This window comes from Neoarius graeffei, chromosome 8 (genome assembly GCF_027579695.1).
Source record: "Neoarius graeffei isolate fNeoGra1 chromosome 8, fNeoGra1.pri, whole genome shotgun sequence".
NCBI lineage: Eukaryota > Metazoa > Chordata > Actinopteri > Siluriformes > Ariidae > Neoarius > Neoarius graeffei.
Window position 1 is genome coordinate 70113533 of NC_083576.1, and position 21665 is coordinate 70135197.

General features: G+C 39.9%; 1 protein-coding gene across 2 annotated transcripts in view; it reads left to right on the plus strand.

Annotated features, from left to right (window-relative positions):
* The window catches only part of celsr1b (cadherin EGF LAG seven-pass G-type receptor 1b), a 146999-nt gene that overhangs the window by 51860 nt on the left and 73474 nt on the right, over positions 1–21665 (plus strand). For both annotated transcript variants that reach the window (XM_060928140.1, XM_060928141.1), the window contains exons 3-5: positions 770–992; positions 6825–6940; positions 12263–12351. In XM_060928140.1, coding sequence (XP_060784123.1) covers positions 770–992; positions 6825–6940; positions 12263–12351 — 428 coding nt within the window. The remainder of the gene's footprint in view (positions 1–769; positions 993–6824; positions 6941–12262; positions 12352–21665) is intronic.

Sequence of the window (21665 nt, forward strand, 5' to 3'; positions counted from 1 at the left end):
CCATGTAATGTAAAAAAATGATTGAGTATCTGCAATTATTTACAAACTATAGTAAAATAAATAGAATGTGCATGAAGTACGTGGACTGTAAATCCATCTCTAGTGAACTACATCAAACCATGAAAGAGTTCTCATCTTGCACCTGGATTTTCTTAGACGTCTCATTATCTCAGTCCCATACATAGCATTCATTTACCAAATTAAAAAAACCCCAAAACAATTCCAAAAGAAACTCATTCATTAATAAGAGAACAAAAACTGCAAATGATGTCATCTTCCTTCATTAGCAAGCTGTCATCACTTCTTCAGAGATCTCAGCTATCAGAATGGTGGCGTTTTAGCCTGACAGGTGTCCTCCAGACCACCATGCTTCTCCTTTATCACTCTGCCTTTGGGCTGTAGGCTGGTTGTGTTTGATTAAAAGCAGAGGTTAGTCTGGGCCACTGAATGCAGTGTTGCGTGTGTTACTTGGCTAGAGGGAGGGAAGAAAAACATGCCGTGGGTTCAGGGTGAACTCATGTGTAAAGCCTGTAAAAGCGATTGTTCAGTTTTATTTAGAGCTGTGTCACAGGGCTATTTGCTTTAAATTCTTTCATTTGTAGGGGCCTGTGTGAACAAACAGGCTCCTACATCTGTTGTAAGTGCCTGCCAAGCTTGTCATTATTATTTATATAGAAATTTGATACTTTGTGTGTATCTTTTTGGCCTCAACTCAGAAGTCAAGTTGTGTCATTTCACTTCATCACTTCATGCTGTATCTCTATTCCAGGTGAGAACTGTGAGGTGAGCTCTCAATCGGGCCGCTGTGTGTCAGGTGTGTGTAAGAATGGAGGACGCTGTGTAGACCTGCTGGTTGGGGGGTTTATGTGCCAGTGTCCTGAAGGAGAGTTTGAGAAGCCCTACTGTCAGATGAGCACACGTAGCTTTCCTGGGAATGCATTCGTCACCTTCAGGGGCCTGAGGCAGAGGTTTCACTTCACACTGTCCTTCATGTGAGTATCTCTGCCCGCCTGCCACATCGGGGAGCTAGCTGTCCATCCATATTCTCATTTCTTGTGGCAAATAATTTGACAAGTTGGTCCATGCCAGTGATGGCTAGACATGATATAGAATAGGATTGCTAAAAAAAAAAATCTAATACCTATCAGTAACTTGTCATTACTATGAGGGTGAGTCAAGTGAATACATTAAATTTGTAGGTGCAATAATAAAAATGTACTAGAGCGGCGTCTACACTTATCGACACAACGATCTTTTGGCCATTGCAAAAGTAGAAAAGACTTTCAATATGTAAATTGTGCATGAATAATGACTCAAACTTCCACTGGGAAAAAATTAGTTGATTCCTGATTACTTAGCGTATCAGATCAAGTGACACCGTTCCACAATTATCAACACCTTTGTCCACAGTTATTGACACCTTTGTCCACAGTTATCGACACCTTTGTCCACAATTATTGACACCTTTGTCCATAGTTATTGACACCTTTGTTCACAATTATCGACACCTTTGTCCACAGTTATCAACACCTTTGTCCACAATTATCAACACCTTTGTCCATAGTTATTGACACCGTTCCACAATTATCGACACTTTTATCCATAGTTATCAACACCGTTCCACAATTATCGACACCTTTGTCCTCAGTTATCAACACCGTTCCACAATTATCGACACCTTTGTGCACAGTTATCGACACCGTTCCACAATTATCGACAACTTTGTCCACAGTTATCGACACCGTTCTACAATTATCGACACTTTTGTCCATAGTTATTGACACCGTTCCACAATTATCGACACCTTTGTTCAGTTATCGATACCGTTCCACAATTATTGACATCTTTGTCCATAGTTATCGACACCGTTCCACAATTATCGACACCTTTGTCCACAGTTATCGATACCGTTCCACAATTATCGACACCTTTGTCCACAGTTATCGACACCGTTCCACAATTATCGACACCTTTGTCCATAGTTATCGACACCTTTGTCCATAGTTATCGACACCTTTCCACAATTATCAACATCTTTGTCCACAGTTATCAACACTGTACCACAATTATTGACACCTTTGTCCATAGTTATCGACATCATTCCACAATTATCGACACCTTTGTCCACAGTTATCGACACCGTTCCACAATTATCGACATCTTTGTCCATAGTTATCGAAACCGTTCTACAATTATCGACACCTTTGCACACAGTTATCGACACCGTTCCACAATTATCAACACCTTTGTCCAGAGTTATCGACACCATTCCACAATTATCAACACCTTTGTCCACAATTATCAACACTGTTCCACAATTATCGACCTCCAGATGATTATTTACAAAAAAATAATCAGTATGTGGTATTAAGTTAACAAAACATAGTTTTTATTTAAAATTTGTTTTGATTTCTATTTGATTTCTAAATTATTTCTATTTCAAACAGTGCTCTAATTTGTTGCATTTAGATTCAGATTGGTGAAGCTTCAGTATTTTCAAACAAGCAGTTTTTTAATTGAGATTTTAAATTTACATCTAAAAATATAAAATGTCTCCTGATATTGTAATATGTGGTAGATATTTACAACAAACTAAAAAAAAAAAATTCTGAATGGAATAGAAAAATCTGAATATTTCAGGCATGTCATTTTTTATATGCTAGGAATTTAATTCTGGTCTAATTCTATTTATTGCCATAGGATTCCAAATACTCTATAAGCATTCCGTTCTGTCATGAATCAGAAAAAAATCATTACAAATCACAGCACTTTTATTTTTTTTAAAGTACTTCATCTACTTCAACAGTGTTACCCAAAGATTGAGCCATAACAGTTGTAAATGTCACTTAATTCCACGGGGTGTCGATAATGGTGGACACCGGTGAAAGTGATCACTATTATCAACACCTCACGTGAATTCTCAAATGCGCGTTTAGATACAAAATGCCGATTTTCAAACGAAAGAGTAAGAAACAAAGTACGTTTCGATAAGGAGATCATGAAATATTGGTGAATTTGATCAGTAAAAACATGTCCATGATCTTTCCACCATGCTTACCTGCGATGATAATGTCCGGGCTTCCCTCAAATTGCTGATTGCGCTAAAAAAATTCCATGTCAGGTAACGAGCTGTCATCAGATGACAAGCTCAAAGGGTGAGGGGGTGGGGTCTTCCGGTTGATTAATTAACCAATAATAACTGCTGTAACTGAAACTCACCTTTGTAAATTTTTTTTTTATTGGTAAGTCTGAGAAGGTGTCGATAATTATGGACTGTCGATAATTGTAGCTGCTGCTCTACTAGTTCACTGTCCTCACCTCCTACTGCTACCTTAAATCCGATACACTTTTGTGACACCTATTTTTGTTTCAAACCATTATGAAATTTGTGAAATTGTGACTGGTCCTTATAGCATGGGAGCAAAACTATTATGCATCCAGCCCTGGTCATGCTATTGGTTCCAATTGTGTTGCGGTAAAATTGAAACATCCTTGTATGTACCCAGTACTATACTTTATGAGTTCCGAATACCCTAAAGTTAACAAATCACAGTACAGGGAGTGAGAGCTTAATGGGACCTGGTGCACATTATCCAAGCATCTGAATGAAGCGACAAGTAGGCTCTTCTGCTTCAAATAAGAAGGTGGTGTAAACTCAATGTTTCTAAAATTCACTTTACCAAGGCTTGTCAATGATCCAAGCGAGGTAAATAAACACACTTTAGTTTGTGACAAAACTTGAAAATTTCAGCAGAATTGGAACACCGCTTACAGAGGCAATTGAAATTCTGTATATGACATAAATGTTTACGGAAAATAGTCGAATGAACTTTGGCCAAATGGCACATCTTAAAATTCATAGTGTTTTAGAAGTCTGCGTATTACACCTATATATGTTAGACTCAGGGCGGCACAGTGGTGTAGTGGTTAGCACTGTCGCCTCATAGCAAGAAGGTTCTGGGTTTGAGCCCAGTCGTTGATGGGGGCCTTTCTGTGTGGAGTTTGCATGTTCTCCCCGCGTCTGCATGGGTTTCCCCCACAGTCCAAAGACATTCAAGTTAGGCTAATTGGTGGCTCTAAATTGACCGTAGGTGTGAGTGTGAATGTGAATGGTTGTTTGTCTCTATGTGTCAGCCCTGTGATGATATGGTGACTTGTTCAGGGTGTACTCCACCTCTCACCCATAGTCAGCTGGGATAGGCTCCAGCTTGCCTGCGACCCTGCCCAGGATAAGCGGTTACAGATAATGGATGGATGGATGGATGGATGGATGGATGGATGTTAGACTCTGCCTTCTCAGACAGCGTTTTGAATGACTTCAGTTCTTACCTGTTGGGACACGGCAGCCTACTAGAAATAACTTAAAGTCGTTTACGGAAAATGTCACATATGGAACCCATCCATCCATTATCTGTAGCCGCTTATCCTGTTCTACAGGGTCGCAGGCAAGCTGGAGCCTATCCCAGCTGACTATGGGTGAGAGGCGGGGTACACCCTGGACAAGTCGTTAGGTTATCGCAGGGCTGACACACAAAGACAAACAATCATTCACACTCACATTCATACCTACGGTCAATTTAGAGCCACCAATTAGCCTAACCTGCATGTCTTTAGACTGAGGGGGAAACCGGAGCACCCAGAGGAAACCCACGCAGACACGGGGAGAACATGCAAACTCCACACAAAAAGGCCCTTGCTAGCCACTGGGCTCGAACCCAGAACCTTCTTGCTGTGAGGCGATAGTGCTAACCACTACACCACGGTGCCGCCCCACATATGGAATCATGGGTTTGCATTGCATCTGGTGAGACTGACATTCAACACGCAGCTTGAATCTTACTACACATTTAAACTCTCACCTGTTAGTCGTCCAACCAACAAGAAATTTAGAGGCTATGCCAAACAGGCAAAAACTATGAACAGTTCTTATCTGGTCCTATATCTGCATGCAACACGGCATATGGCCAAACAGGAGGCTTTGGGTGACTGTGGTCACCTGGAAATAGATCAGAAAAAAAATCATTATGCTACCCAAGCTTGTCCTATATGAACACTATTAGTACATGTTGTGCTTTTGGTGATACATATCTAACATGATCCGTTAGGAGCTTAGACATGACATTTTTTGGAATGGGACCAATAGTGTGACTATGGCCATACACACAGGAACACGCACTCACTGAAATAGATATTTGTGCTTCTTATTTATTTGAAGTTAAGTGTTTGGTCTGTTATCACGCCATGTCTTTTTCGAATAGCAGCCAAGTTAAACAGAAAAGATGTGCCCGTTGTTCACCATCTCTTTCATTTCTCTTCCAAAGGCATTTTAAAAAATGAATTATCAAGAAAGTAACCCACCTCATTTGTGTTTATTACACCTGGTATTATATTTTGCATGCACCCTTTTTAGTCACCATCAAAGACATGAAATGGATGTGTCAGCAAAATAAGGTTAAGTAAATATAATCACTTTATCTGACAGTGAATGATGAATCTATAGTCCGGGCTAGAAAGAAACATCGCATTCATTGGTACAAACAACTGTGATGCTATTCTTGGTTCTACAAAAATCTGGATGGGCTAATTAACAGTTAGTTATTCCACGAAATCGAGTCGTACATGAGCCAATAGCCGATGAGGCGCATAGTGCCGATTTGGCTATAAAGCATGTACAAGATTGAATGGAATAACTGTTTTATTCAATCCACATTCACTGGATTTTGAGAAACAGAGCATTTTTATTTTTATTTTTTGCAAATTTGATGAATAAAAACTTTATACAAAACGTCTGACGAAATAATTTCCACTTAGAATGTAAACAAACCGGTGAAATGACAGTAGCAATTTGTGAAAAATGTTATAATAATAATTCTTGAAAAATAAAAAACATACATTCTTACCATCAAATACCTTTGTTCCATATTTTGTTGCTTTTTTTTGTAATTTTTGGGGTTTTGTTTTCGAGTAGAGTTTTTATTTCGTCCTCAATTGGTTCAGCGACACACTCTGCCATTTTGTTTTCCTCTACTCACGGTATATGAGCTGATAACCTAGTAGTAGAGTAGCCAATCAGAGCGTGCGATTGCTCATATCCAGTGAATGTGGATAGAATAATAACCTTTACACCATATTAACACATCTTTGTAATATTTTGACAGTCATTACACATATTTGCATGTTATATTTAACTATTCAGAAACAAATGCTTCATGTTTCCATTGTGTAACACTTATGAATCATGACTGAGTGGAGTGAATTAAAAGGCATCAAGTAGTGGTTATGTGGTTTCTGTGCTGTATTGCTGCTGCAGCAAAATGAGCTTTCGAGGGTTCGTCAGATATAAATTCACATTAAAACTCACTCGAATCAGATCTCCATGGATAATATGCAAACAGGATGTAGTGTTTGGAGTGGATCTTTGTTCCTGCTTCCTGTGAGTGTGCCCTTGTGCCAGGTGTTATCTGACACCTCTCTCTATCCACCTCCCATGTGACCTACAAAACTGCCACAAGTTGGCAAACACCTGCGGGTCAGCTTTCCCCCAGTGACTTATCCATCATTTACCTCGTCACTACCGCAATTAACACACGCTTTGTTCACATGTTTCATCTTTATCTTACTTCCTTTTAAATCTTCCCTTTCTCTTTTCCTGTCCACGTTTTATATCCTTGAATAATGCATAATCCTCTTTGTAGTGTTCACAAAACTGATCTTGTTTTTTTATCGTATGAGTGAAAATATATTAACGTATATTAAATATACACTGCTGTGTAAATCCGAATTACATTGGCCATACTTTGAACATTTCTGTTTTTATTCCACAGGTTTGCTACTAGAGAGAGAAACGCACTGTTACTCTATAATGGAAGGTTTAACGAAAAGCATGACTTTATTGCTGTGGAGATTGTTGACGAGCAAATCCAACTCACTTTCTCTGCTGGTGAGTTGATGCATGCATGTGTGCGTGCGTGCGTGTGTGTGCGCATGTGTGTGTGGTTATATTTCCTTAAAGGCGTCACGCAGTGGCGATAAAAGTCGCATTATTCTGCACCAGAATGCTTTCGAGATTCGAAATAAATTGACCGTCAATTTTTCAAAAGCTTCCCGCGGTTGTAATCGGTCCTTATTTGGTCATGCCCATCACTTGAAATTTCCCGCGTTCTCAGCGCCCCCTCTCGGTCAATGGAACAGCTGCGTGACGTCATACCAGTAACCACTCGGTGCAGTTGCAATGGCGGACACACCAGAAAATAGGAGCGATGCTGAGGAAATTAGCTTTGATTTTACCGATACAGAAGAAGAAAATGGCCCACAAGTAGAGATTTTGACAGCTGAATGTCCTGGTGGTATCCAGCCTTACAGATTTGAACCTGAGCGCTCATCTTCAGAAGAAAATGAGGACAGTTCTGACGACGACAGAAACGAAGACGAGAATGAAGAAGACCGGCGACTTGAAGACTTGTTTTGGTTGGTTTCTCTGACTAAATCACTACTTGTGTGTATTTTTAAAGACCATTTTCACTTGAATTAGAATGCTGTGTGATTAATCTATGATTATGTGTAATACTGATAGCTGTAGGGGGTGAAAGTATAGCTAGAAAGATTGAATTCTAGCAACTTGACAGCTTGCGATCTCGCGAAATGCAGTGGGCCTTCTGATACAGTAGACCCCTTGATATTCCAGTATCAGCACATGATGAGGCAGAACTAGCTGCTACTAACTGTAACAATCAACAAATTATTTAATTAATTTATGTTAAGTAATTTTTTACCGATACAGATAAATTGGATATGATATGAAAAAAATAAAAAAAACAGTATAAACAAAGTATACTCCTGCTATAGTATAGCTGCTGTAAAAAGTACCAGCTTCTTACTGGTAATTATCAGATCTATACCTGGATTGATGATAATACAGTGAACAATGATTATGAGCACTCCTGGATCTACATATATCTATTTATAAAAAATAAACGTTTTTTTTGCATTGTAAATAGTTCAAAACCTACCTTATTTGCTTCCCTCTTTCTCATGGCCATTGTCATTGGAGGTGGCATATCGGCACGCCCACCCTTTGCCTGGGAATGGCAGGTCCCCTCTGGGTAAACACATGGGGCTGTACCCTTCTTCAATTTCAGTTTCTTGGCATGTCCCATTCGATATTGTACTATATTGTCAAAGTCCTCATCTTTGAAGTGTTTGCTGCAAATGGACGAACTTTTGCTGGGTCCTGTCCAACCTGCTCTGGTCCGACAAACAAATCGTCTCCATGCTTCTTGAACTGTCTTGTCAGTGGGAAATTCGTGTAAGGCAATTCCTGGCTGGGGCTCGTTGTTACAGCCAAACACAATACACCGATTAGGCATTTTGTATCACAGAATATTAATACATCATTTCATAGTGTTTTGAGTGTTCAAAACTATCCACAAACTGAATAAATCCACAAAATCCGCAATGTAAACAACTCTGGTAAACGCACGCTATAGAGAAAACATGGCGACAGGCCAGCATCACCCAAGGGAGGTTACTGGTATGACGTCACACATAAGTTGACCTAGTTAACGGCTGGCTGCCTAAATTTGGCTGTGCGCGTCAACTTTAAATGCTTGTAGCGGGCGCATCGTGACACTGAGATCGCGGGAAACCGAGGGGCTTGAATAACCCACCAAACCCGACATTTTGACACATGATATAGCCTGATTGCTGAAATTACCACACGACGCCTTTAATGCAAACTAATCCAGGAACCGTCCAATAATGAGAGATATATTATCTAATGGTATCGTGAATAAAAAGCCAATTGTTCTGTATTTTTTACCTGTTAACATAAACATACTGTACATATGTTGACAGGAAGTTAAACTCCTCCTAAATCCAATTCACTTGAGGTGTTGCCTATGGTCAGGTTTAGTGAATATAGGCAAGTGAAACTACCGATAACATACAAAATACATACATACAAAATTATTACTCATATAAAGTACTTGAGAAACATGGGCGGCACGGTGGTGTAGTGGTTATCACTGTTGCCTTACAGCAAAAAGGTTCTGGGTTCAAGCCCAGTGGCTGACAGGGGGCCTTTCTGTGTGGAGTTTGCATGCTCTGTCCGTGTCTGTGTGGGTTTCCTCTGGGTGCTCCGTTTTCCCCCACAGTCCAAAGACCTTTGGTTAGGTTAACATGGAGCAGCCATGGCCAAAGGTTGGGCTGAAGTGCCCTTGAGCAAGGCACCTCACCCCCAACTGCTCCCCGGGCACTGGCGCATGGCTGCCCACTGCTCCTGGGTATGTGTGTGTGCATGCGTGTGTTCACCGCTTCAGATGGGTTAAATGCAGAGGATGAATTTCACTGTGCTTAAGTGTGCATGTGACAAATAAAGGCTTCTTCTTATAATAATAATAATATATAGCAATATCATGTACAGTACTAGTCAAAAGTTTGGACACACCTTCTAATTCAGTGGTTTTTCTTTATTTTTATGAATTATTAAAAGACACTTCATGTCTTAAAGTAATGATGGATGTTGTTTCTCTTTACTTATTTGAGTGGTTCTTGACATAATATGGATTACTATAGTTGTGGAGTAGGGCTATTTACTGTATTTTTATTATTTACTATTTACTGTCTGATCTCAAATGCATTAAGAAGGCAAGAAATTGTACTAATTAACTTTGAACAAGGCACAGCTGTCAATTGAAAAGCATTCCAGGTGACTACGTTATTGAAATGTTTAAAACCAATGTTCCTCAAAGAAATATATGGATATTTGGATTTGGATATTTAACCCTCTGTGGTGCATAATATCATTAAACGATTCAAGGAATCTGAAGGAATTTCACTGTGTAAAGGGCAAGGGCACAAGCCTAATCTGAACACCCGTGAACTCCGATCCCTCACATGACACTGCATCAAGAACCGTCATTCATCTATAGCTGATATAACCTTATGGTATGGGGTTGTGTCAGTGCCCTTAGCAAAGGCAACTTACACTTCTGTGATGGCAGCATTAATGCAGAACCGTACATTGAGATTTTGGAGCAACATATGCTGCCTTCAAGACGACATTTTTTCCAGGGAGATTTCAACAAGACAATGCAAAACCACATTCTGCACACATTACAAAGGCATGGCTGCGGAAGAAGAAGGTGCCTGTCTCTTCTGTCCCCAATAGAGAATGTGTGGTAAATTTTGAAACAAAAATATGACAATGACGACCCCGTACTGTTGCATACATTAAGACCTGTTTGCAGGAAGAATGGGATAAAATAACACCTGAAACGCTTCATCACTTGGTATCTTCAGTCCCTAAGCCAGTCGAATATTTTGCTGTTACAGTATTGCGGTTCCAAAGTTGACATTCTTATAACGGGGTATGTGTATAATAGATAATCTTAAGGAAATAAATTCTTTTTAAAGATACGGATTATAAAATAACAAACTAATGACCATACGCACACAGCACTAAGTGAGCTGCTTTGTAAATATATTCGAATGGATAAGTTCATTTGATTGAATCCAAAAACTATTAGTGCACATAACTCACATCCAGAGTGTGTGAGAGAAGTACTTTCTCTTGTTTTTCTTTCTTTCTTTTTTTTTTGCTCACATAATTATGTGTGTGGAGGCCTTGTGCCAAAGGAAGCAGCTGGCCAAAGAGCACAGAAACACACATCCTCTATCTACCTGTCCCTTTGTTTTTCGAACCCATTCATTCTAGCCCTCATGGGTGGCACATAGTTAACATGCCTCCAGATCCTCGTCCTGTCTTTTTAACATTTGGACTTGTTTCCATAGGATAAAGATCAGTGGAATGTGTCCCCCATACTGTCCTTGAGTGTGAGAAGGTGAATTCCATGTATGTCAGAGAGTTAAGGGTCGGCTGTGGACAGTAGTGGACAGCAAAGGCTTTGAAAGGCATTTCCTCAAACAACAACATCTCATAGTCTAGGAATGAAGGAATTTCAATAACAGTTTAATTTTGGTAAATGATAAACATAGCATGGGTCAAAGGTCAGATGCCTTCTCTACAACCATTGCTGAACGTAATGAACTAGAATAGAGTAATAAACAATTCCCAACAGATTTTACAGTGTCTGGATGTGGCATGGGAACATTAGTTAAGTTTTTCTCATGGGAGGTCCAGGAGTTTCATTATATCCTCTATAATGATTCACTTATTGCCTCTAGTGAACTGGAAGAGCGCCATCAATATCACTACACTCCGTCAGTGCTTGGGGATTTTTTTACTGGCTAGGCTAACAAGATATCTTTAGGAGCTTGACTGAGCTAGATTTTCCTGAGATTAATATATTAATTATATTTAGCAGTTATTCCACGAAATCAAGTTGTACATGAGCTGATAGCCAATGAGGCGCATAGTGCCAAATTGGCTATAAGCCATGTACGACGAGATAGAGTGGAATATCTGTTTTATTCTATCCGCATTCACTGGATTTTAAGAAACAGAGCATTTTTATTTTTTGCAAATTCGATAAATACAAACTGTCCGACAAAATCATTTCTGCTTAGAATGTAAACAAACCGGCGAAATGACAGTAGCAATTTGTGAAAAATGCTATAATAATAATAATTCTTGAAAAATAAAAAAGATACGTTCTTACCATGAAATACTTTCATACCATGTTTTGTTCCTTTTTTTTATTTTTATTTTTTGGGGTTTTGTTTTCGAGTAGAGTTTTTATTTCGTCCTCAGTTGGTTCAGCAACACGCTCCACCATTTTGTTTTTCTTCTTCTTTGGGTTTTTTGGCGGTTGGTAAACCAACTTAAAGGTGCATTACCGCCACCAACTGGGCTGAAGTGTAGAACAGGAGATATTTGGGGGGGGGGGAATGGACAATATTCTTTTAGCTATTTCTGTTTCTTTTAAATACTTGATAACAAAGTGATATATCTGACTTGATGTGCTCCGCCATTTTGTTTTTCTCTACTCATGGTATATGAGCTGATAGCCTAGTAGTAGACTAGCCAATCAAAGTGTGCGATTGCTTATATCCAGTGAATGTGGATAGAATAAAATATATTAGCAGCAACAACTGTCATGATATCACTGTTACAGACAATTTCAGTTCTGTGACATACAGTAATATGTATCAATTAATTTACTGATATTGGTGTTGGGTTTAGTTCAACAATAAAAGTTAAATGTTTAAATACACACAGTTGTACACACACTTGAAAAGGTTCAGCCTTGTTTATGTGCTGCTTTCTGTAAGCTGTATTCTCTGTCCTGCTTTCTGTCTGCAGGAGAGAGTAAGACCACGGTGGCGCCGTTCGTACCTGCTGGAGTGAGCGATGGTCAGTGGCACACGGTGTGGCTGCATTACTACAACAAGGTAAAGCAATTCTGTTAAAAATCTCATCTCATTATCTCTAGCCGCTTTATCCTGTTCTACAGGGTCGCAGGCAAGCTGGAGCCTATCCCAGCTGACTACGGGCGAAAGGCGGGGTACACCCTGGACAAGTCGCCAGGTCATCACAGGGCTGACACATAGACACAGACAACCATTCACACTCACATTCACACCTACGGTCAATTTAGAGTCACCAGTTAACCTAACCTGCATGTCTTTGGACTGTGGGGGAAACCGGAGCACCCGGAGGAAACCCACGCGGACACGGGGAGAACATGCAAACTCCACACAGAAAGGCCCTCGCCAGCCAAGGGGCTTGAACCCGGACCTTCTTGCTGTGAGGCGACAGCGCTAACCACTACACCACCATGCCGCCCTCTGTTAAAAATCTCATCTCATTATCTCTAGCCGCTTTATCCTTCTACAGGGTCGCAGGCAAGCTGGAGCCTATCCCAGCTGACTACGGGCGAAAGGCGGGGTACACCCTGGACAAGTCGCCAGGTCATCACAGGGCTGACACATAGACACAGACAACCATTCACACTCACATTCACACCTACGGTCAATTTAGAGTCACCAGTTAACCTAACCTGCATGTCTTTGGACTGTGGGGGAAACCGGAGCACCCGGAGGAAACCCACGCGGACACGGGGAGAACATGCAAACTCCGCACAGAAAGGCCCTCGCCAGCCATGGGGCTTGAACCCGGACCTTCTTGCTGTGAGGCGACAGCGCTAACCACTACACCACCATGCCGCCCTCTGTTAAAAATATTCCTTTTATATTTTACCAAGGTATTCATATTTATACTGATACATATTAAAGGTTCTGAGTGCAAAGTTGAATTCTAGGCAGAAATGTTCAATTTCTTTTGCTGTTAGAGTTTCAAGATGTTTCGCATTGCTTTGAAGCTGATTTGAGTTGAAATTGAGGAGTTGCGCTGCTGCGCACACCGTGTATCCTATGTGTAAATATTTTGCTGAGATAAAATGCGTCCCGCAATTTATGATTCTGGAGATTGCCGAAGCAAGTGAGCAACGATATCATGTGACGACCGTGGGGTGTGTTTGACCTACTTTTAACCAAAACAAGTTGGCATGGACAAACATGTTCATGCTCCACTCTCCCACCACTGAAAAGCCAGCAGAAGAGAAAGGGAACATATGAAAGCGAATCAACTAGAAAGCGCACCAGAAAAACAATGGAAACCAAGAGGTTGGCCGCAAGAATTTTCATGAAGGGACGGATCGACTGCTGGAATCAACTGAAGGATGAAACAGGCATGAAATCTGATGAAGAATTTGCAGCACTTGTCTTGGATTGGTGAGTCTGAGTATACACCTAACGTTTTGATCTTAAAGAGGAAGAAATGATAACACAAAAGCAGTAACAGAGAAAATATATATTTGTCTTTTGTTTCATGGATCTATTCGCAAATGTCCGCCACAAATTACATCCCTACGACTCAAAACTCTCTGAGGCCGATGCAGAGTCACGATGTTTTCCGTACATTGCCATCTTGGTGTGATGCAGTTCCATAGTTATGCTAATTAATTCAAGATCCTCACGTTTGGCTTTTTCTGTGTGGCCATACTGTTTACCTCAAGGGGTAGGAAATTTGGTCCCAAAATGGAGGAAAGCAACCCTCAGCACATCAAAATGATCACATCTCATCTGCATGATATTGTTCTTGCAGGACATAGAAAAATGCCATGTACAAAAAAAAAAAGTTAAAATTTCAGATGACTTTGCAGTCAGTACCTTTAAGTGAAGGGTGGCACGGTGGTGCAGTGGTTAGCACTGTTGCCTCACAGCAAGAAGGCTCTGGGTTTGAACTTGTCAGTCAACTGGGTTCTTTCTGTGTGGAGTTTGCATGTTCTCCCAGTGCCCGTGTGGGTTTCTTCTGCGTGCTCTGGTTTCTTCCCACAGTCCAAAGCATGCTCACTCACGACCGTTAGTAGGATAAGCGGTAAAGACAATTAATGGATGAACATATAAAATGATATCTTTATAAAAGTATTTGAATTTTGTTTGAAAACACATAAGGCTCACCCTGCCTTAAATCTAACTCTTTCAGTGTTATTAAATTCAGGGTTTTTAAAAATTATTATTTCTACTGGTTATATACAAAGATATATTAATAAAATGTTAGAAATTGTTCTCTAAGTCCCACAGTGTGTTCCATGTTTATGTTGGAATGTCTGCTTATGTAAGTAAAAGGTTGTACATGCCAAACTCATTGTGAGTTTGTTTTGAGTTTTTGAGATTAAAAAAAAAATATATATATATATATGTGTATATATATATATATATATATATATATATATATATATATATATATATATATATATATATATTTATTTAGTTAGTTTTGAGTTTTCTCACCTGGTATAAGCACATGGTCCCATTTGTTGTTTATAAACCTACAGTACCTGGTGGTATGCGCAGACATACAGTGGTGCTTGAAAGTTTGTGAACCCTTTAGAATTTTCTATATTTCTGCATAAATATGACTTAAAACATCATCAGATTTTCACACAAGTCCTAAAAGTAGATAAAGAGACCCCAGTTAAACAAATGAGACAAAAATATTATACTTAGTCATTTATTTATTGAGGAAAATGATCCAATATTACATATCTGTGAGTGGCAAAAGTATGTGAACCTTTGCTTTCAGTATCTGGTGTGACCCCCTTGTGCAGCAATAACTGCAAATAAATGTTTCCAGTAATTGTTGATCAGTCCTGCACACCGGCTTGGAGGAATTTTAGCCCATTTGTCCGTACAGAACAGCTTCAACTCTGGGATGTTGGTGGGGTTCCTCACATGAACTGCTCACTTCAGGTCCTTCCACAACATTTCGATTGGATTAAGGTCAAGACTTTGAGGCTGTCCACACGGCAACGGATTCAGGTGAATCTGATAAAATTGTTTATCGTTTCGGCCTGGTGTCCACACGGCACTGGCGTTTTGGGTGCCCCAAAATGATATTTTTTGAGAACGGGTTTCCAGATTGGAAAAATCTGGCAACGGTGCCGTTGCGAAGTCGTCTGGATGAGTAGAACGGACCACATGACAACCATATGACTAGAACAAGCAGCACTCTCGCTGTTTTGTATGAACCACTGCATTGCATTCACTTTTGTATACAGCTTTTCTTTTAAATAAACAAGTAACTGAACCATTTCTTGAATTTCTTTTTTTTATTGGATAAGACTGCTTTTCAAAATGTTCACACACAATATAAAAAGTTATATAAATTATATAAAAATGCTTTTCAAAATGTTCACACACAATAAGAAAATTAAGTTATATAAAACTATGCACACTAATAAAACTAATTTGTACACACAGAAGGCACGATTTCCTCGCGTAGTCGCAGCCATCTTCTTGTTGTTGTTGTGTGTTCCTGTGAGTGCTTCACGCCGGGTAGAGGAAGGAGTTTATGCGCATGCGTCCTACTTCTTCTATTGTTCTGGTGTCTCCGATGGGACCGTCTTACAGTGTACGTAGAGGTGTGGCATGTGTATTGCATCGTTTTCAGCAAGCGTTGCGTTGCCATATGTACCTGATATTTTACTGATCCGTTGCCCATGTGGACGCGATATTTTTTTAAATAAAATCTCGTTGCCGTTGTCGTGTGGATGTAGCCTTGACTTGGTCATTCCAAAACATTAACTTTATTCTTCTTTAACCATTCTTTGGTAGAATGACTTGTGCGCTTAGGGTCGTTGTCTTGCTGCATGACCCACCTTCTCTTGAGATTCAGTTAATGGACAGATGTCCTGACATTTTCCTTTAGAATTGTCTGGTATAATTCAGAATTCATTGTTCCATCAATGATGGCAAGCCATCTTGGCCCAGATGCAGCAAAACAGGCCCAAACCATGATACTACCACCACCATGTTTCACAGATGGGATAAGGTTCTATTGCTGGAATTCAGTGTTTTCCTTTCTCCAAACACGCCTTGCTCTTGGAGTGATCTTTGTTGGTCGACCACTCCTGGGGAGGGTAACAATGGTCTTGAATTTCCTCCATTTGTACACAATCTGTCTGACTGTGGATTGGTGGAGTCCAAACTCTTTAGAGATGGTTTTGTAACCTTTTCCAGCCTGATGAGCATCAACAACGCTTTTTCTGAGGTCCTCAGAAATCTCCTTTGTTCGTGCCATGATACACTTCCACAAACGTGTTGTGAAGATCAGACTTTGATAGATCCCTGTTCTTTAAATAAAACAGGGTGCCCACTCACACCTGATTGTCATCCCATTGGTTGAAAACACCTGACTCTAATTTCACCTTCAAATTAACTGCTAATCCTAGAGGTTCACATACTTTTGCCACTCACAGATATGTAACATTGGATCATTTTCCTCAATAAATAAGTGGCTAAGTATAATATTTTTGTCTCATTTGTTTAACTGGATTCTCTTTATCTACTTTTAGGACTTGTGTGAAAATCTGATGATGTTTTCGGTCATATTTATGCAGAAATATAGAAAATTCTAAAGGGTTCACAAACTGTCAAGCACCACTGTACATTGTTCACATTACTAGCTACATCAGTTTGGAATTAGTTCACTGTAGTACTCAGTATTTCATAGTAATCACTGAATAATAAGCAACGTAAGGAGTTAAATTGCCCTGTGACTCATCGTGTAGTATTAAATCAATGTCTGGAGCATGTTTTGTGTGTATGTGTGCATGCGTGTGTGTGTGTGTGTGTGTGTGTGTGTGTGTGTGTGTGTGTGTGTGCGCATGCTCACATAGGCCTGTAAGGGGGATCCTACTGATTTGTTGATTTGTTCTACACGACTGGTATTGAAAATAAGTGGAAATGCATTTAGAAAAAGTGAAACACTTACATACATTTGAGCCAAAAGAACACAGTGGATCATCAGCCTTATTTAGGTAAATATTACATTACACATATGCAAATTACAAATTCACACATATTTTCACAGATATTTATTTTTTTAAGTTGTTTACATTTTTTTGTAAATTCAGTTGAGAACCACAAGGTTACTGGACACAATAATAATAATATCATCATCATCATTAATAATAAAATCATCATCATTATCATCATCATCTTTAATTATATAGGCCATTTTAAATTTTGTGTAAAAAATTGCAAAAGTGCTCAACGTGGATTCCACATACAGTATACATTATTAGCAAAATTACAAACTAAGCACATTTATGATCAAGCTCAATCAAGAAATTATCAATGGTCATTAATGAAATAAATATAAATCAAAGAAATTACTACTGTATGACTACATACAGGAAAATAAACTAGTTATAAATGTGAATATGGCAGGGTAAACAATTATGTTTTATTAAATAAAATATCATCTGCAATGTTATAGTGTGTTCCTAGTGTTGTATAACATTTAAAAGAAGAAAAAAAAATTCACAGACCAACAACATTCCTGCCCCAGCTGAGTGAAATCCTCACAATGAGCTGTACTGTTTTAGGAGATCAGCAAGATCTACTATAACAATCTCATTTAGGGCATTGAACTATAATAAACATGACTAATTTACCAAGATTGAATAAGGTCCTAGTAATATCCTCTAATGGTCTTTTTTTCCCGATAAAGACACAGACTGCTGCTTCCTGTCCTAGTCAGAGCCAGCCAACAACATGCTAGCTATAATCCAGTCTAGAGGTTATGAGAATATGCAAAAGTTCTCAGCATCATGTTGTGATTTTTTTTTTTTTGACGTGGCAGCTGTTAGCTAGGTAGCTTTTTATTTCCTTTTTTAGCAGAACCTTGTAAGATCCAGCTTGTTTCTTTTCTCTGATGTGCCATCTGTCCTAAGACCCTCTTATTACACATCCAGAAATTTAATATCCCACTACATGCATTGACACTTTGTGAAAGACATAATGGGTCATGTTTCATAGCTCTGAGCTATTAGAAAAGCTTTAGTTACACCAGGGTCTTGTCAGGGTGCATTTTATTACTATTATTATTATTATCTCATCTCATTATCTCTAGCCGCTTTATTCTGTTCTACAGGGTCACAGGCAAGCTGGAGCCTATCCCAGCTGACTACGGGCGAAAGGCGGGGTACACCCTGGACAAGTCGCCAGGTCATCACAGGGCTGACACATAGAGACAGACAACTATTCACACTCACAGTCACACCTACGGTCAATTTAGAGTCATTCTGATTTACTTTGTGAATCAGAAGCAGATTTTTAGTGTCTTCACTGCAAAAAAAGATAGATCTTGGCAAGTAAAGATATCTTGAATGAAGGAAATAATGAAACATTTCCCCAATATAAGTCCATTAAGCCTAATATGGTTTAGACATTTAATTTCAGGCTTAAATATATTTGTTTAAAAACTATCTAACAATTGGGCAATTCTTCAGCAGAGAGACCAACATTATGAAATGATTAAGATTGCCTGAGCTCGTCAGCCCAGTGATATTGCTAAAGTATGGAATCCAAGGCAAAATGTACTGAAAACCATATTTAAAAATTACCACCCCAGTTATAGCTATATCGCTTCAGAGAAATCTTGCTTTGAATTTTAAGAAATGAAAGTTCAGTTTTTTTTCTGATGTAATTCCGTTACTGCCTTTTCTTTCCTCGTAAAAGATTTTGCGTTCAGAGTTAAATGCCACCAATTTTTCTGTGCTGTTTAGGGTCAAAAGATACCCATACTGTGTGAAAGTTTGAGTATTGCAACTAAAAAAGTTACCACATTTTAGTGTGAATGTCATTCTGTTACTGAAGAACTACCCAAATAGAAATATGAGCTGAATTGATCTCATTCATCTCATTATCTCTAGCCACTTTATCCTGTTCTACAGGGTCGCAGGCAAGCTGGAGCCTATCCCAGCTGACTACGGGCGAAAGGCGGGGTACACCCTGGACAAGTCTCCAGATCATCACAGCGCTGACACATAGACACAGACAACCATTTACACTCACATTCACACCTACGGTCAATTTAGATTCACCAGTTAGCCTAACCTGCATGTCTTTGGACTGTGGGGGAAACCGGAACACCCGGAGGAAACCCACCTGGACACGGGGAGAACATGCAAACTCCGCACAGAAAGGCCCTCGCCGGCCACGGGGCTCAAACCCGGACCTTCTTGCTGTGAGGCGACAGCGCTAACCACTACACCACCGTGCCGCCCTCATCTCATCTCACCTCATCTCATCTCTAGCTGCTTTATCCTGTTCTACAGGGTCGCAGGCAAGCTGGAGCCTATCCCAGCTGACTACGGGTGAGAGGCGGGGTACACCCTGGACAAGTCACCAGGTCATCACAGGGCTGACACATAGACACAAACAACCATTCACACTCACACCTACAGTCAATTTAGAGTCATCAGTTAACCTAACCTGCATGTCTTTGGACTGTGGGGGAAACCGGAGCACCCAGAGGAAACCCACGCGGACACGGGGAGAACATGCAAACCCCGCACAGAAAGGCCCTCACCGGCCACGGGGCTCGAACCCGGACCTTCTTGCTGTGAGGCGACAGCGCTAACCACTACACCACCGTGCCACCCTATTATTATTATTATTATTATTATTATTTCTTAACTGCTCATGCACAAATAATGCCAGAAGGCATGATTTTAGAAATTTAATGGGGCTTTTGTCCAGTAATTTAATGTAATTAAGAAGCCTTAATAGCTGCCATCTGCCAGACATCATGATACGTTGCGGATTAATGTTAATGATCAACCACAAACATGAATAGAGTCAAAGAGCTACTGAACTGTATTAAATGAAATTGTGTACACAGTTTTTATCCCCAGAGGGAACTTGGTTTTATTTCTTTAAGATGTGTGACATTAGGATTGAAGATCTCATCTCATTATCTCATTATTTCTAGCCGCTTTATCCTTCTACAGGGTCGCAGGCAAGCTGGAGCCTATCCCAGCTGACTACGGGCGAAAGGCGGGGTACACCCTGGACAAGTCGCCAGGTCATCACAGGGCTGACACACAGACACAGACAACCATTCACACTCACACCTACGGTCAATTTAGAGTCACCAGTTAACCTAACCTGCATGTCTTTGGACTGTGGGGGAAACCGGAGCACCCGGAGGAAACCCACGCGGACACGGGGAGAACATGCAAACTCCACACAGAAAGGCCCTCGCCGGCCCCGGGGCTCGAACCCAGGACCTTCTTGCTGTGAGGCGACAGCGCTAACCACTACACCACCGTGCCGCCCAGGATTGAAGATGTTTGTAAAAATATAATTTTTCACAAATTCGGCCAGGGTATATAAATTTATGTCAACTGTGTTTAGGAGAAGCAGATAGCACCTAGGTAAGAATATGAGAACAGGAAATAAAGCCATTATTAATACATGATTAATGTTGCCAAATAACTGTTCAATTCATTATTATATGCACATTCGTGATATGAATCAATGTTTAATGTGTTTATATGTGATCTCCTTTACTGAAGTGTTACCGATTTTTTTTTTTTCTTAATCTCCTTTTCTATATTTTATGATTATGCTAACCTTGGACAGGATTGTTTTAACCAGAAAATAATCTGCGTGGCTATCTGGCTGACGGCAAGATTCATTTTTATATAGGAAAAGGAATTGAGGACATGCGAAGTCAGTAAATAAGAGCACCGGATCATCTTTGAGATTGTCCAGTGTAAGAAACTCTATGCGAAGTTTTTTGTGTCTTAATAAGAGTTATAAATAGTTGAGCCTTAACTAATTTCAGATTGTTTGAGTACTGAAGTAAATTCTTGCTTTTAAAGCACTAAGAATGTATGCAAAAGAATAGCTAGTTTGTTGTCTTGTCTGTTTCCAGTTTTATAGTTATCCAAACAGTTCTCCTATGTGAGCTTGTGCTCGTTTAGATCAGGCACACACACACACAAACACACACACACACACGCAAATTACAGTGATGGTTGTTTGCACGATGGCGTGTCTGGATTTTGATTAGTTGGACTCTCTCCACGGTGCATGTGTCAGAGTGCAGGAATGCTCTCAATCACTGTGTTTCTTTGGACCCATGAGCCTGGGCTGCTCAACCTTCACTGTGCTTTTTTGTGTTTTCATTCAGCAGCAGTGATATTAGAAGAAAAGCTTCAGCACAGGCTCTTTGGGAGCAGATAGAAGAATTTGGCGTCTTGGGGTCCTTCTTCTTGGTCTTGAGCTAGAGCGACCTTGTAAAGTATTTTAGAGAAGCTTCTTTCTCACAGTTTCTCACAGACAACTGTGTTTTATTCATGAAGAAAAACAGGCTTGTGAAAGCTTCATTGCCAAAAAGGAATGTCTAG